We start from the raw sequence: 16,071 nt of genomic DNA, 5'->3' as shown, positions 1-16,071 counted from the left end.
ACTTAATTACATTGGGCCATATTGATAAGGGACTTATTGTGAAATTCCTGGGCACCTTTCTATGGGGAAATAAAGAAAAGTGAAGGGACACATTTTAGGGGAAAATAATTGATACATTTTCAGTCCTGAAGTACTTTTAAATTACATCTTTTTTCAATAACAAGAGTGTTCCTGCTTTGAGCATTATAAAGACAGAATGCTTTACACAAATCAAGGTGATCTTTCATGATATAATCACAGTAATTCAATCTCGCAACACCAACTGACCTAAGCTTGGAGTGTACCTTAATGTTGGCTAATGACATGGCTAGTGTGAGCTAATTCCTTCATCTCTGCAGGGTTATGTGGTATCAGAACACTGCAATTGCCTGGCTCAGCAAGACCAAGTACCTTTCAATATACCAAGAGTTTTAAATTCCAAATGTTATCTATACTTTAAGAATATTCACAGCATATTAGATTATTCCTGAATCTCTAGCTATCATTTAAGTATTGAATACATTTATTGTCTTAGGAAAGGTGGTGATCACAAACAAACAACTGACACATTTCTTCAACATCTAGGAAATGTACATTTTTTTTCTTTCTATCAATGTTATGTAGACTAGAGGCTAGTATACTCTAGTTTCATCTACTTAGCTATGAATCACTCAGTTTCATTTCAATGATTCACTGCATTTCTTTCTGTTTTTTTTTAAGCATCTGCTTGTAATCAGGGGCACTTAAAGGTGTGAAGGCAATTTTTATTCAACCTGCTTCAAGTGTAACTGTGTCAGCCTTCATCCTTCTTTTTTCCTTATGAGGAAGATTGGACCTGAGCTAACATCTGTTGCCAATCTTCCTCTTTTTTCTCTCCCCAAAGCCCCAGTACATAGTGGTATATCCTAGTTGTAACTCCTTCTAGTTCTTCTATGTGGGATGCCACCACAGCATGGCTTGATGAGTGGTGTGTAGGTCCACTCCCAGGATTCAAACAGGCGAGCTCAGGGCTGTGGAAGGGGAGCAGGTGAACTTAACCACTACACCACCTGGCAGCCCTGATTCACTACATTTCTACTTTGCACCTAACACTATGTCACATACTGTGTAGGGAGGGGGTTCCTACTCTAATGGGGCTTTCGAGGTAGTCGATGAAACAAGGTTTATATTCTAGGAAGACTTAAAGGGTAAGCAAGAGGGAGTACAGAGCCCAAAATATAACAGAACCATGATTTCTGAGTTTGGTTGTATTCTAAACACCAACTACGTGATGCTTTTGAAAATTCACTCCCTTCTGTGAGCCACAATTACTTCTTTGGTGAAAGAAAGAGGCTGCATTAGGCACTCTCAAAGGTCCTTCCAACAAAGCTGTTCAATTCTGACACTGTGAGGTTTTAAGCAAGTATAAGAGAGTATTTTGTAGAAGGTGTATCTGGAGAAATTCACCATGCAAAAACTGTTGCAAGGTGGAGTTAATTGAGAGAAGTTTTCATGGTAGCACACGACATTTATCAACCTCATTCTTTTCCTATCCATCCCTTCTGCCTTTATGACTAAATACGTGCCATTCTCCACTCATTAATCAGCTCTATCTCAACAGGGGAGTTATAAGGAAGAGAAGGTGTTCAAGGTGGGTGGATGAGGAATAGCCCAGCTCACTTCACAGAGCAACTCTGCCCACAGGAGCAATTATCCAGCCAAATTCACTCACTGCCCTAGTAACTCTCTACCATAGTGATGCCCTAGTGATCTAAAAAACATCGAATCACACCTACAAAGTGTCATCCATCATCCAATGTGTAATAGGAATTTGGCAATTATTCAGGTGATTGGATTGGTGACAAACACGGTCCTGAAAATCCACACTGAGACTAAGTTGTCTAGATTGGTACCATAATCTATCAAACCAGCCAGATAATGTGTCTCTTTCCTTCTCTTGGTACTTGCTAGGAGATTGAGACAGCAAGTTACATAATTTAGGATAAAGTTGCAATAGCTTATTGACATTAAGGAATTTAAGTTGCTGTCCATTTTTGTGTATGGAAAACATTATTTCTTATTCCTTACTCTGTTTAATCTTACTCTGCTGATTATAGAAGGAACTCCCAGGAAAGTTACCATCTATTATAGGGTCTGGGTGAAGTCTGTAGAGAAATTACTTGTCCCTTTGTCCTTTCCTTTCATTCTCCTTTCCTTCTTCTGAGTCCCTTCAAATCCTTATGAGAATCCATCTTCCTTAATTCCTTCATCATCTGTCTGTTTTCCCCTTAAGGTCCATGGTTTCCAAACCCTTAAGACATATACATAATATTATGGATTCCTTTTGTTAACTGTCCCCCTGACCCATTATTTTTTACTCCGAGGAAAGGAGAAATTATACAATATTTAAGATGTCCCAATTTCTGGTGGCCCTTTATGCATAGACTATTACCTCCTACCCATTAAAGAGAATGTGTGAGTTACAAGGAATTAACTTGGGTCAGTTTATCTATGAAAACCACCTGAAACTGTTGAGTACAAGGCAGAGAGGAGCAGTTCAGATCACTCCCAGGGCATAGGGAGAAGGATGATATTCAGTGAACTATAAACAAATGCAGCCAAAAGAAGCCTAGCTGAATTCATCATCTGATAACACGCTGCTATTTTTTTTCAGTTTCTCTTCACACATCATTATCAGCATCATCAAACATTTAAATCTGCCTACACATGCAGATATGACAAGCTATCTAGCAATATTCCACGCTAGTGTATTATAACACTGCTGATACTGAAAATCGCTGTCTTTAAACTATCTTCCTCTAAGGGAGTCAGAAGTTTTTTTTAAAAAATCAATTCATCATTGTGAATATCATATGAGTATCATCAACTAATGTGGCAAAGATGTAGGAGATACTTTTTTCCCTTCCCATTAAGAATATAAAGACTTGAGTACAGAGAAGCGAAATGATTTATATAAAGGTATAGACTTTCTGGCAACAGAATGGGGAGGAGTTAGCACATTTGAATAAGAACAGGTCATGTTGTAATAAAACAATAAAAGAACAGAACAAACTTCTCAATGTGGTGAGGAAATTTAAGTCACAATACCCTTTAATCCGCAGGTTGGCTCCTTCATCTCTGGAACTCTCCGCCTCTGCCTCCTGTAAATGATGTGTGGGTGGTACCCTCCTTCAGCCAGTGGATGCTTTTTGATAGGCTCAATGAAAAAGTCTCCATGTGGTAGATGGAAAAGTCCAGTCTGTAAAAATATTCAGTACGAAGATTTATTTGAGTCAATTCTTTATCTATGCAAAGAAAATTAGTAAAGTGAAAATTACATCCATCATGATGATCCCTAAAACTCTTAAAACCACTGCTTTCATAGTCTGTCATTTGATCTCACAGAAGAGCTACACATAAACAATTTACGAAAATGTCTTTACAGTCACAGTTATTAAATGTGTGGGGTCATGGATCCCTTTGAGACTATAATGAAAATAGTGCACAAAGCACACAACTTTGCGGTTCATGGATCCCCCCTAAAACCCATCGTTGGATGTCTATGAATTTTAAATTAAGAGCCAGTGTTTCCCAGTTGCTTATTATGGAGTTGGTACCTATACTCCACATCCACTGACAATTTCTCAGAACATTTACCTGTATGTGGGTAGCCCAGTACATGTTCACACAGCTATTTGACTTGAAGTGTTTAACGCTACTCTCTCTCAAGAAAATGAAGACATATAACACTAAGTCCTTGATCTGATGCTGAGTTTCCAGGAGTCTATAGTGGAAAGCCCTCTGTCAGTTTCCAGGGGGAAGAGGGCACTCTCATTTCACAGATATGGGAATCTGGATATTCTGGAGAATGCGACGAGTAGCTTTTTGGAGGTCATGTCTAGAAGTGGTATATCCTACAACTCTCTTTTCTCTTGAGGAAAATTTCTTAGTGTCATTCGAGGGGCTTAGAAAACTTCTTTGCCAGTGATCTCCTAGGATGGACTGAACTCTCAGGATCTGAATTCTACATCAATGGAAAGGTCTTGCCCTAGATGACCTGCCTAAGGCATCACATTGAGGTGATCAGGAGCCTAGACTGAGGAATTAAACTGGGTTCAAATGCCAGGTCCTCCACTTATTAGCTCTGTGACCTTGGACAAAGGACTTGCTCAGTTTCAGTGTTCTCAACTGAAGAATGGGGATAATCAAGAGCTGCTGTGAAGATTAAATGAGTTTATATATGCAAAGCTCTTAGAAAAAGCCATGGCTTATAGTCTTATCTATCATTAGGTTCTTTCCGGATCTCAGACTTTATGCCATCTCATTGTATTAGGGTCTCCAGAGTCAAAACAGCATTTCAATAAACATTAAGCTTGTAAAATAAACCTAGAAACATGGGGGACTTAGGGAAACTGTGAAAAGCTTGGCTGCTCTGCTCTGCAGATGTGTCTGAAGCCCAGCTGTGCAGCCCCTGCAGTCAGGAGGCAAGAGCGGCTCCTTGAAAGGAGGATGTTCTCCATTGCACAGCCCTTGGCTTGGGTGTCTTTCCAAAATGTTTGCTTCACTGTAGCCAGTGATATAACCAGATCTTAACATAAACCTCATAATTGGCTTCCTATGTTGATTACTGACTTTAAGATATCTTTAATAACAAGGAGAATAGAAAAAAAAAGGAACATTTTACTGGCAGTCAGAAAAAAAGAGGTGTGACCTTGTAAAATGGAGGTAATGCCTGCTACCTTATTGGGTTGTTAGGACAATCAAGTGAGCTGAAGCTTGGACACGTGCCATGCAAACTGCTTTACTAACACAGAGTGGTAATATTTTAACTGCCAACTCCAGTCGCGGCTATATCTGACTTCAAATTTGCTGATATTTCTTGGGAGACATAACATCTTTTCTCAGTATCTTTCTCTGAGGAAAAACCTCTTGGACAGGAAGAACTGACAAGGCCCAGACTGCAATAAAAGAGCTGGAAACACACTCCATGCAGTGCTAAGATTTGATTCTATATCTACTTTGAGACAAAGACCAGCGACATGAGGAGAATGTGGGCCTGTTGCTAATGAAGCTCATTTGTTCCATGGAAACAAAGTAGAAATCAAAGACTCCTCAGGGATGGCTGGTGTGGGGTCCCTTTGCACAACTGCTGTCAACCTAATGCTGATGTCTTTAGGGAGAAGTAAAAACACATCACCCTCAAGGAGGAATTATTGGTATTTCTTCAACCTCAAATTTTGGACTCAGGTGGTGCAGAAGAAACCGATAGGACTCCAGTTGAGAATAAAATAACTGTTTTACGGGAAACAGGAGTGAGAACACCTAAAAGCCAAACAAGTATCTTCCTAAAGGGTAACTTCTACTTGCATTCCTCCACAAAGCCAGCTTTGCCAGCAATGCACCCAGAAATCACCTCTTCAGCCTAAATATTTCTCAGAAGCTTGATGGAGACCTCGGAGAGCTGGATGAATCATTAGCTGGAGGAAAGCAGGACACTTGCTCACAGGCAAGTAGGGCTGCTGGCCCCAGGACCCTGTGTGTGTGACACAGAGATGGGAACCGGCTGGAGGGGAGATGAGGAAACATCTGCTGGTTTGGGGAGGTGAAAAGATTTCCCAGCTGAGCTCTACATATCCCCTCTCTCCTAACATAAACACAGAGATTTGTACACCTCGTACCCAGGGGTCCACAGTCTATTGGTCTCTTCTCATTTAATTGGAGCCAAGTCATGCTGGAAGAAATCACCTATGGTTCGCTTTCCAAAAGAAGGACTGGCTCTACGCTTTCCCTGAAGCTAACTGCCCAAGAGAATCACCTTCGTCTATAACCAGTTCTGGATTTGAACCAAAGAAGGCACTCTTCATTCCAATCTTCTCCACAACCTGCTCACCTCTCTTGTATCTTTGAAGGAAAATGGGAATGGACTTAAGGAAAAAGTGTCCAGTTCTCTGGGGGCTTGTACTCTGTCTCCAGGAAGGAATGAGCCCCAGGCAGAAGCTCAGGAAGACAAATTTGACCTTTCACCTCCTCTGTCACCTACTCTTGCTCCTCCTAGTATCCTAGTATCTCAGCATCCTGCTCACTCTATTTTAGAAATAAACTCATCTCCTTGTTTTAACTAAGTTATAAATATCTGTGAATGCTTCCCAAGGCTATCTTCTAAGAATTGTTTTAAATAAATTTTATTTTGCAGCATTATAAACATACAGAAAGATATACAAATCATAACTATAAAGTCCCGTAAATCTTTCATAGAGGGAACCCCTAGATGGAGAAACAGAACATTCCCAGTAGGTGAGAAATTCCCTGTTCTCCTCCTAGCCAATACCATCCCTCAAGGGTAAATGTCATTCTTATTTCTAACACTAATAAACTAGTTTTAAGCCTTTTCTTAATTCTTTATGGGAAGCATTTCTTGACACAAAAGAAAAAAATGTCTCCTAGTTCATTTCAAGTGTTAGGGACCAACCAATGGAAAAGATTTTAAGGCAGGTGGATTTCTTAAGGTCCATTAGATGGGACTCTTCCTACCCATAAGGTAAGCCCAGCTGGTGGGGATGCGACAAAGGCTGAGGTACCTTGGTGGGAGTCAGCTGGCAGTGAACCTCTACTGCTCTCTGATAAGGAAAGGTGGAGAAAGACTTTCAAAGACTTTTTAGAACCAATTTATTTTTCCTAGTCTTAGATTGAGAATGGTTGCCTTACAACCTCTCCTCTTTCTCCTCAACTCCCATCTGTGTCAGTCATCTTGATGGACTTGACGTTACACTTCAGTCAATGCAGTGATTTGGGGTTCAGTGGACACTGGCAGTATCTTACAAGGAATTTGTCAATAGAGTATTTTAGAATCACAAGGCCTGGAGACCTTGAAGAGCCATCTAATCTATGTTGTCGTTCCTTCATGAGGACCCCAGGTAAAACCTAGCCGACTGAAGAGTAAAAACCAACGGTACTATAAAAGACAGGAGGGAATTATCAAGTCGATTCCAACACTGAGGGCCCTACATTGCACAACTCAAGGGGCTGCTGTTCATATAGAAAAAACTGTGAACGGTGCCCCCTGTAGTTGTACAGTGCAATAGCGCTGCCAAACTCATCAACCTGCCCTGGAAAGAAATTCCTTCTTCCCATTTGAAAGTTTCAGAAGTTATCAGACCAATTTGTTTTTTTCCCATGGTCATGAAAACAACATGATCAACATTTTCTGAAATCAAGAAGAGAAACAAATTGGTTTGGGATAAAGAGGTACCCAAGATACTCAATTTTAGCACATGGATCAACGGAAAATACACGACCTTTCCCCATTACATACACAAGAAAAAGGAAAAAATCCCACCCCAAAATCATCCTTACGGAGAATCAATCTAAAACGATCACATGGCCAGCCCTGTGCTAAGAAATCTAAGAGGGGTAGTGACCCCTGCCCTCAAGGTTTACAACCCAGCCAAGAAGACAAGACTGATATCCATGTAACAGTAGAAAGTGGATGGCAAAGCCCTAGCATTTTTGTGTTTAAAGAGGCTTAGTACTCACACAGCCTGAGAGACCAGTCCACAGCCCCTGGAGGCACTGGGCCCGGAGCCCAAACCTGGATTCCTACATCACAGACCCCTCCTCACCACACACAGCACCCTTGCGGGAGGTGAGGGGTGGTCCCTCCCTAGGTGTGACAGATTCCAGTGCCGTGGCTCAGGGGAGACAGAAGCCAGTAAAGGTGGATACTTTTAGAGGGCAAAGACAGAAGATTGAACTTCTACAGTCTCTAAAGCACTTGGCACAGTCCTAAAGCCATGACAGCCTCCCAGAATTATTAACTTTCTTGTCACTGGTTTTCAAAAGACAGAACAACTTTTTCTCATTTAATACATAGCAAGGATCTTAAGTCAGAAGTCACGGGATGATAGAAGCCTCGGAATGCAGAACTGTGAGACCACTGGGAAGGTGCCTCCAGGAATACCCCACCCTCTGCTGTGATGTCCATGGAGCCAAAGGGGAAAGTGACTAGTAACTCGTGTAACTAGTAACGCATGAGGTTTAAGCAGATAAAGCCTAAGCCAACAGGACATTCTCTGGTGCATCCACTGGTAGTTGCGATGTACCAGGCAGGTGTTATAATATATGGAAGACCTGGTCCCTACCTCCTACAATGGTGCTGTCTAACAGAACTTCCTGTGACGACAGAGATGTTCTATATGTGCACTGTCCAATTTGATAGCCACTAGCCACATGCAGCTACCGAGCACTTGAGATGTAGCTAATGCAACAGACAAAGTGAATTTTTAACTTCATTTAACTTTATTATCTTAAACTTAAACAGCCACAGGTGGTTAATGGCTACCGTAATGGACTGCATATTTCTAGAGACTGGCTGATGTGTGAAGGAGAGACACCTATAAGCATGTCATCATACAATGATGACTGCTGTAATCAAAGGCAAATTTGAGGATATGCCTTAGAAGAAAAACAAACTGCAAAAATAGGACATTTCACTATAACAGTTTGTTTTTTGTGAGCAAGCAAATCAAGAGGCAGCTTGGAAACACCCATGTACTGCAAACAGACTTCGGAGAATTGAAAGAGGTGACTAGGTATAAAAAGGGCAACATTTGCCCAAATTAAAATGAGTCATCAGGAGCAAATTTGGTGTGACAGGGCTGTGTGAGTAGGCTGTCATTGTCCTGAGGCCAGAATGGAAGGGGTGTGGATGTCCCAGCAGGAGCTTGGGACTGGGATTGGGATCATACAGAAGTGGAAGCCAGGCTCCACTTCTAGAAGGAGTCATCCCCCTGAGAGCCCTGGAACATCAAGCTGCATGCCCTCAAACCTCGTCGATGCTCTTCGGAGGAGCCTGCCACAATCCTAATATACACAAGACCACATCCCACCTGCTGGCTGGCAGTTCAGAGTATATGTAGTAGAAAAAAATATCCTTTCATTGAAAAACTGATGAAATGGATTCCAAAAAAATATAAGATCAAAAAGTTATGACAGGGTTTAATAAAAATAGCATGAGCTGTGTGATCTTGGTCAAATTAGTTAATATATTGAGCCCCAGTTTTCTTTTCTTTTAAATTTTGGCTGGGAAAGATTCACCCTGAGCTAACATCTGTTGCAAATCTTCCTCTCTTTTTTTTTCCTCCCCAAAGCCCCAGTACGTAGTTGTATAATCTAGTTGTAAGTCCTTCTAGCTCTTCTATGTGAGCTGCCACCACAGCATGGCTACAGACAGATGAGTGGTATGGTTCCACTCCTGGGAACTGAACCCAGGTCGCCCAAGTGGAGTGTGCCAAACTTTAACCGCTAGGACATCAGGGCTGGCTCGAGTCCCAGTTTTCCGATTTGTAAAATAGAGCAAAATCTATCTTAATTTACAGGGTTGTAACTATCAGTGATGCTGTGTGTAAAAAGCCTAGCAGAAGGCTTGGCATATGGCAGATACTCAGTAAATGCACAGTAGCTCATTTTATCATAGCATCATCCACAGTGAACACAATATAAAGTGGTGTTTGAAAGCAAGTAATTTCGAGTCCAACTGCTTTGTTCATCTCTTAGCTGTAAGTAACTTAACTGCTCTGGGCCTCAGTTTCCTCTTCTGAAAAATATGAATAGTGATAGTAACTTGTTAATTCATTATGTCTGGGTTTGCCTGTGAGGGTGTTTCCAGATGATGTCAGCATGGGAATAAGTGTATTCAGTAAAGCAGCCTGCCCTCCTCAATGTGAGTGGGCAGCATCCAGTCATTTGAGGACCAGATCTTTTCCTGCTCTCAGACTGGGATTGACGCCATCCGCTCCCCTGGTTCTCAGGCCTTTAGACTCAGATTAAATTCCACTATGGCTTTCCCGGGTCTCCAGCCTGCAGATACCAGATCGTGGGACTTCTCAGCCTCCATAATCGTGTGAGCCAATTCTTCACAGTAAATCTCTGTGTGTAGGTGTGTGTGTGTGTTACATTAGGGGAGAATCAGTGGTGACTGGGTGTACACTGAGTTGCCTGGAAAAATCTGAGAGGAGACAGAATTAATAGATTTCTCTTTCCTCCTTTTGACAGTCTTAGAGCTAGACGTGATGGTGGAGGCCTTCCAATCTAACCTCTAACACATCGAAGTCATTGCCTCCATCTTGGAGGTTGGTTTTCAGGGCCTCTCTCAAGAAGAATCAAGCCCAATCCAAAAATGGGATTTATTCAAATAAATTAAGGCTGAAATTGTCAATAAACTTAATTTCCAAGTCTATAGGGCGACCATGGATGCCAAATTCTGACCTCTTCTTTTTCCTACTGGAAACAGAATGTACAGCGCAGTTGGTTTTCCTCTTGTGGAAAAAGCCAGACTTTGGAGAGAGGGCTGAGTTCAACACTCAACTCCAGCACTAACAAGCAGTGTAGCTTTGCACAAGTAATTCGGTCTCTCTGAGCCTCAGTTTCCTCATCTGTAAAATGGTAATGACAACATGTTCTCTGCTGAGGAGTTCTGGCAAAAACTGAATAAGGTAATACATAAAAATGACCCCAACAGTGCCTGGCCTTCAGTAAATGTTGCCATCTCTATGGATTTCCTCAAGACGACGGTCGTTGGACCCTTCCCTGTGCCTAAATCAACCATTTCCTCATCTTGCAGCAGGATTAACATAGTTGATTATTTTTGGAAGTACTCAGTTTTTAATTCCAAAAGAAAATCTTCTGCTCTCATAAGGGTAGCAAAGTTGTCATTTAATTAGTTATCTTTGTTTCTCACTTGATAGCACTTGGAACTGAGTGCATTTATTCAATTATAACCCCAAAAGCGGTTCCCACAGATTCTTTAACGATTGTTCTCATGGAAGAAAAAGTCCCTGATCGAAGGACAGTCACTTGGCTCAATAATGTGGATGTTTAGAAATTAAAAACATAACCACCAAAGAGAACAAGGCATCTTATCTTTAATTTTAGTGTATAAAAGAATCATCTGGAAAGCCTATAAAAAATGCATAGACTCAGGAGCCTTGCCCAGAGATTCTGATGAGTAAGTCTAAAGCGATACCCAGGAATATGCATTTTAGCAAGCACCCTGGGGTTTCTGATGTCGATAATCACGTATCATACTTTGAAAAACACTACACTATTCCCTTAGGTGGTGCTTGATCGTTTTTATCTTCTCCCACTGTCAAACCAGCATAACACTAAGGACATGGGGAAATATTAGCAATGACCCCAATTAAATGCTTTCATCTCAATCAAGTTTCAGCTGTAACAGTTGCTGATTGCAGTTTGTGAAGAATATTCCCCTGAATCTGAGGTTTGCAAAGAATGCCCATAACATCTTGGCAGATCAGGGCAATTAAAAGATGCCACAAAAAAAGTTTAAAACATTCTAGGAAGTAGATACTCTAGTTGAATAAATGTTCTGGATTTGAAATGTGAAATAAATGTGAAATCATTTCACATCCAGAAGAAATTGGCAGTCTGAAAGAAGCTAGCCTGGCACAAATGCTGAAGAAACGTTCCAAACCTATTATTCTCAAAAATTGAAAAACGAATTTTCACTGCATCTCAAAACCATGTGTTCCTAGATAAGCCAACAAAATTAAGGAGCATCAGCTAAGAGACAAGGTAGCAACCAAAAACTCCTCAGACTTTCTCTCTCACACTGTCTTCAGGGATGAGGTGGGAGCCTCACAGATGACAGTGCCTTACAAGATAGTCTCTCTGGCCCTGAGCAAAAAGAGGGATGTCAGAGATTTAAAGTCATTTCTGAATACTTCTCCTTCTCCCAGTAATCTTCTACCAGAAAAAAATTTGCTGGGCCAGCCCCATGGCTGAGTGGTTAAGTTCACACGCCCTGTGTCAGCAGCCCAGGGCTTCGTCGGTTCAGATCCTGGGCGCAGACCTAGCACCGGTCATCAAGTCAGGCTGAGGCAGTGTCCCACAAAGCACAACCAGAAGGACCCACAACTAGAATATACAGCTATGTGCTGGGGGGCTTTGGGGAGAAGAAGAAGGAAAAAACAAAAGAAGATTGGCAACAGATGTTAGCTCAGGTGCCAAACTTTTTTTTTTTGAGGAATTTAGCCCTGAGCTAACTGCTGCCAATCCTTCTCTTTTCGCCGAGGAAGACTGGCCCTGACCTAACATCCGGGCCCATCTTCCTCTACTTTATATGTGGGACGCCTACCACAGCATGGCATGCCAAGTGGTGCTATGTCCGTACCCGGGATCTGAACTGGCGAACCCCGGGCCGCTGAAGTGGAACGTGCGCACTTAACCACTGTGCCACCAGGCCAGCCCCAGGTGCCAATCTTTAAAAAAAAAAAAATTTCTGTTTCTCAGAATTTCTCTATTTCTGCTTTTGATTTTTGGTCCCTCTAAGCAGCAATCCATGTTTGTCATCACCAGAAAATGAGGAGTCCAACTAAAAGGAAGGGGAAAAAATTGCTAGCCCCAAAATTGGAAGCCCAGGAAATATGTTAGTAGGGAGAACAATGGGAGAGAACCAGCTTCACAGAAGTGAAAGCACTTTCTCTCATAGGGGTCAGAAAACCATAATAGTGGATTTAGCCAAGACACACTACTATTTTTTCATGATGCCCCAGCTCGTCATTCTCAAACCAGATGCCATCCTCCACTGTAAGGATGCAAAAAGCCCCTCACGGGCTATGGAGAACATGGCCCTATTCCTGTTTCTCCCATCCTGATGGGTGGCAATCCTTAATGGGTAAGAGCTCCCATCCTTGGAGGGAAGATCATAGCAGCCAATCAAGACCGTTGCCATGGCCACCAAGGCGATTTTGGCCTGAAACACAGCATTCCAGGGATGTCTAACAATGGCTTAGGGTCAAAGGGGAATGCCTTCTCTGGTGGCTTAGTGATGAGAATCGGCGAACCAGAAGGGAATTTGATAGCACGCTACCTTCACCAAGGGCCACTGCAGAGAAACGGTAAAAATAATGAAGAGGAGGTCTAATGTGAGATATTAAAGACATGAATGTGGACATTAGTAAATATTCATATCGTCACACATCTCTAAAACAAAAACAAAAGGAAAGATTTGCCTTCCCAAGGGCTCTTTAATTAAAGAATAAGTCTGTTCTCGCTGTCTCCACTTTCTATGCCCCACTAATGTCACAACTACAATGGAACAAATTTAGTTTAGTTATTTGTAATCCCCCACTATCCCGTACTGAGAATAGGCCTGGGAAACTAGTATTTTTTGGCCAAGGGCAAACAAAATCTTCCTACTCAGTAGAACAGATTTTCACATCTTTGAAGACGTTAAAGCGGTAGGGGGAAGGGAAACAGCAGCTGAGAAAGTCCTAAATAACTGTCTAAGAAAGAGAGAAATTGGGAGTCCCGGAAATAAGCCAGGTGTAGACAAAGCAGCACCTGGAGACGGAGAGGCTGGAAGGGAAAGGATCCGGAGAGGAGGCTGCACCAACTGGTGGCCAGTGAAACATTTAAAAAAAGAAAATGGGGATTTTTGCTTGGAGCATGATGATAAATGTATCATGTAAACTCCTTTATCTTTTTCATCTATGAAACATTCAGTAAAATAAACATTGTTCTCTGATACTTTGGTGTGACAGGAAGTGCTGTGCCCTCCTTTGAAGACGACACAGGGAGAAAAAGAGAGGAGGATCGCTGAGGCAATACACGTGAGGAAATTCTTTTTCTTTTCAAGCAGAGGGTAAGAGCCTCTGCTTACAGCAAGGAGGAAAGGCATCTGGGAAACTGCTCTGAGGAAAGGCAGAGGGCACCAAGCTTTTCTGCAGCCCGGTGGAAGGCTCAGCTGAGATTGTGAGCCATGGAAAAGCAAGTCAAAGGAAATGACAAACAAGGCAAACACAGAAAAGGTTGTGGTCAGAAAGGGGAATATGAAAGTTTAAGCATTCAATTTGTAAGGCAAGCCTGGTGTGGTAGGCTGAATATGGCCCCCGAAAGATGCCCTCATCCTAATTCCTGTGAACCTGTGAATATGCTACTTTACACAGTAAAAAGGACTTTGCAGGTGTGATGAAGTTAAGGATCTAGAGATGGGGAGCTTGTAATCAGAAGGGTCCCTACAAGAAGGAGGAGAGAGGATCAGAGGGAGCAGTAGGAGAGGTAATGACAGAAGCAAGAGGTTGGAGTGAGGTAAGGAATGGGCCACAAGCCAAGGAATACAGGTGGCCTCTAGAAGTTGAAAAAGGCAAGAAAACAGATTCTCCTCTGAAGCCTCCAGAAGGAATGTAGTCCTAATGAAACTTGATTTTTTACTTTTTTTTTTTTTTACCTCCAGAACTATAAGAGAATAAATTTGTGTGGTTTTAAGCCACCATGTCTGTGGCAATTTGTTACTGCAGCCCAGGAAACTCAGACACCTGGGGAGTGGTCATAGGACTGGGTCACCAAAGTAACCCAATTAGAGAAGTCCAGGGAAGGGAAGTCAAGGTTGAGGGTCCATGAGGTTAAGGTGTTGGCCCTGACCCACAGTAAAAAATATATCTAACATTGTGACCCCAGGACACTACCAACAAACATTTCAGGAAGCAATGCTTCCTTCTTTCCCTAGGAGGCATTCTGATATATTCCATTCTGTGTTATTCTATTTCATTTAACTTAAATTCTGGTTCCAACACACTAAGTTGATTTCACATCCATGAAATGGATTACAACCTGCAGATTCAAAAACACTGATGTGGCGGGGAGAGCTTGGACTTTACTGCTAAATCTGGATCTGAGTTCTTATCCCGATTCTATGCTGTTTTCTTGTGTGATGTTGGCCAAATTGGTCTATTGATGAGTCTCAGGCTCTTCCTATGAGAAATGGGGAATGCCTACTTAATAAAGCTCTCAAGAAGAATAAATGAAATATTAGGAGGAAGCACCTAACACCATGGCTAGAATGTAGCATTAATTCAGAAACAGTACTGGCTTCTTATAAAATCAGAGAGGTCTAGCACCGTAGGACTTTTCAAGGGTTCAACTTTTCAGCTGATCCTGGAACTGCCTCTTCAACTACACTCATCCCCACCACAAATGCACTTCTAGTGAGGAGAGACCATTTCTCACAGCATCCTGTATTGCTAAAATATTTTAATTATTATAAATCTCTTCCCTTTATGGCTTTAAAAATCAGTGTCCCTATAACTTCCGCTCATCATCTTAGTTCTGCCTTCTGGAGCTATACCAGAATATGTCTAATATCTTTTATACATAATATCTGCTTAAATATACTGAATGACATTTATCATGTGCCACTAAGCCTTCTCTTTTCAGGCTAAATATTTCCATTTCCTCCTACCATTTTTTGTTTCCTATTGTACTCATCACTGATTAATCTCCCTTGAACCATACTGCAGCTTGTCAATATCTTTCTCAAAATGACACCAAAATTGGGCATTCAAAGTCCAGCACTCCATCTCCATCAACTTTAGAGAAATGAAATAGTAGGAAAAGTACATATATTTTTTTCCTTCACAATAATCAAATTCTTCAGGGAAGAAATTGGTAAGGCAAAAATTTCGTCTAATAAGTACTTGCTTCTTTTACTAGGGCTTAACCAAAAGATCTATTTTCTCCATGATTTTATATGGAGTCCAGAAGATGAGTTTCAGAACTGAGGAACATATATAGTGACAACATTGAAGACAGAATGTCTCAGCACTCCCTGAGGTTTAATGATTTTTTTCTTAAACAAGGCCCTGAATTGACTAGACATCTTCATTAGAGCTCGATTTCCCTGTCTTTCTGACCACGCTCTCAGCTTCCAAGCAGAGACAGCCTGTACACAGTTTATGGTAGTGCTGTTTGGGATATGAACAGACCACACCAAAACTAGCCCTCTGCAAATGGCTCCAATCTCTTTGCAAACTGGGCAGGCAGTGTCTAGATGTTAAACTGCTGGGGAAAGATTGATTTAAAGAGTACATAGGAATGACTTTCTTTTCTTTTCTCAATGTCTTATTTCAAAAGTACAGAAAATTCAAAGAATAGTATAATAAACACTCATATGCCACCCAGATTCAACAAATATTAATATTTTGCCACCTTTGAAATGGATATGCTGCACTATTTGAAGGTAATTTGCAGACATCATGGCAATTCAGCCTTAAAGAAGCAGATATCCTCCTATACAACTAAAAAAATTAGTAATAATTC

At 41.5% G+C, this 16,071-nt stretch overlaps 1 protein-coding gene across 2 annotated transcripts in view; it reads right to left on the bottom strand.

Moving 5' to 3' along the window:
- ADAMTS12 (ADAM metallopeptidase with thrombospondin type 1 motif 12) overlaps positions 1-16,071 on the bottom strand; it is a 314,813-nt gene that overhangs the window by 200,248 nt on the left and 98,494 nt on the right. For both annotated transcript variants that reach the window (XM_001498142.6, XM_070246349.1), the window contains exon 3: positions 3,067-3,217. In XM_001498142.6, coding sequence (XP_001498192.3) covers positions 3,067-3,217 — 151 coding nt within the window. The remainder of the gene's footprint in view (positions 1-3,066; positions 3,218-16,071) is intronic.

Source organism: Equus caballus, chromosome 21 (genome assembly GCF_041296265.1).
Source record: "Equus caballus isolate H_3958 breed thoroughbred chromosome 21, TB-T2T, whole genome shotgun sequence".
NCBI lineage: Eukaryota > Metazoa > Chordata > Mammalia > Perissodactyla > Equidae > Equus > Equus caballus.
This window is presented reverse-complemented; position numbering and strand designations above follow the sequence as displayed.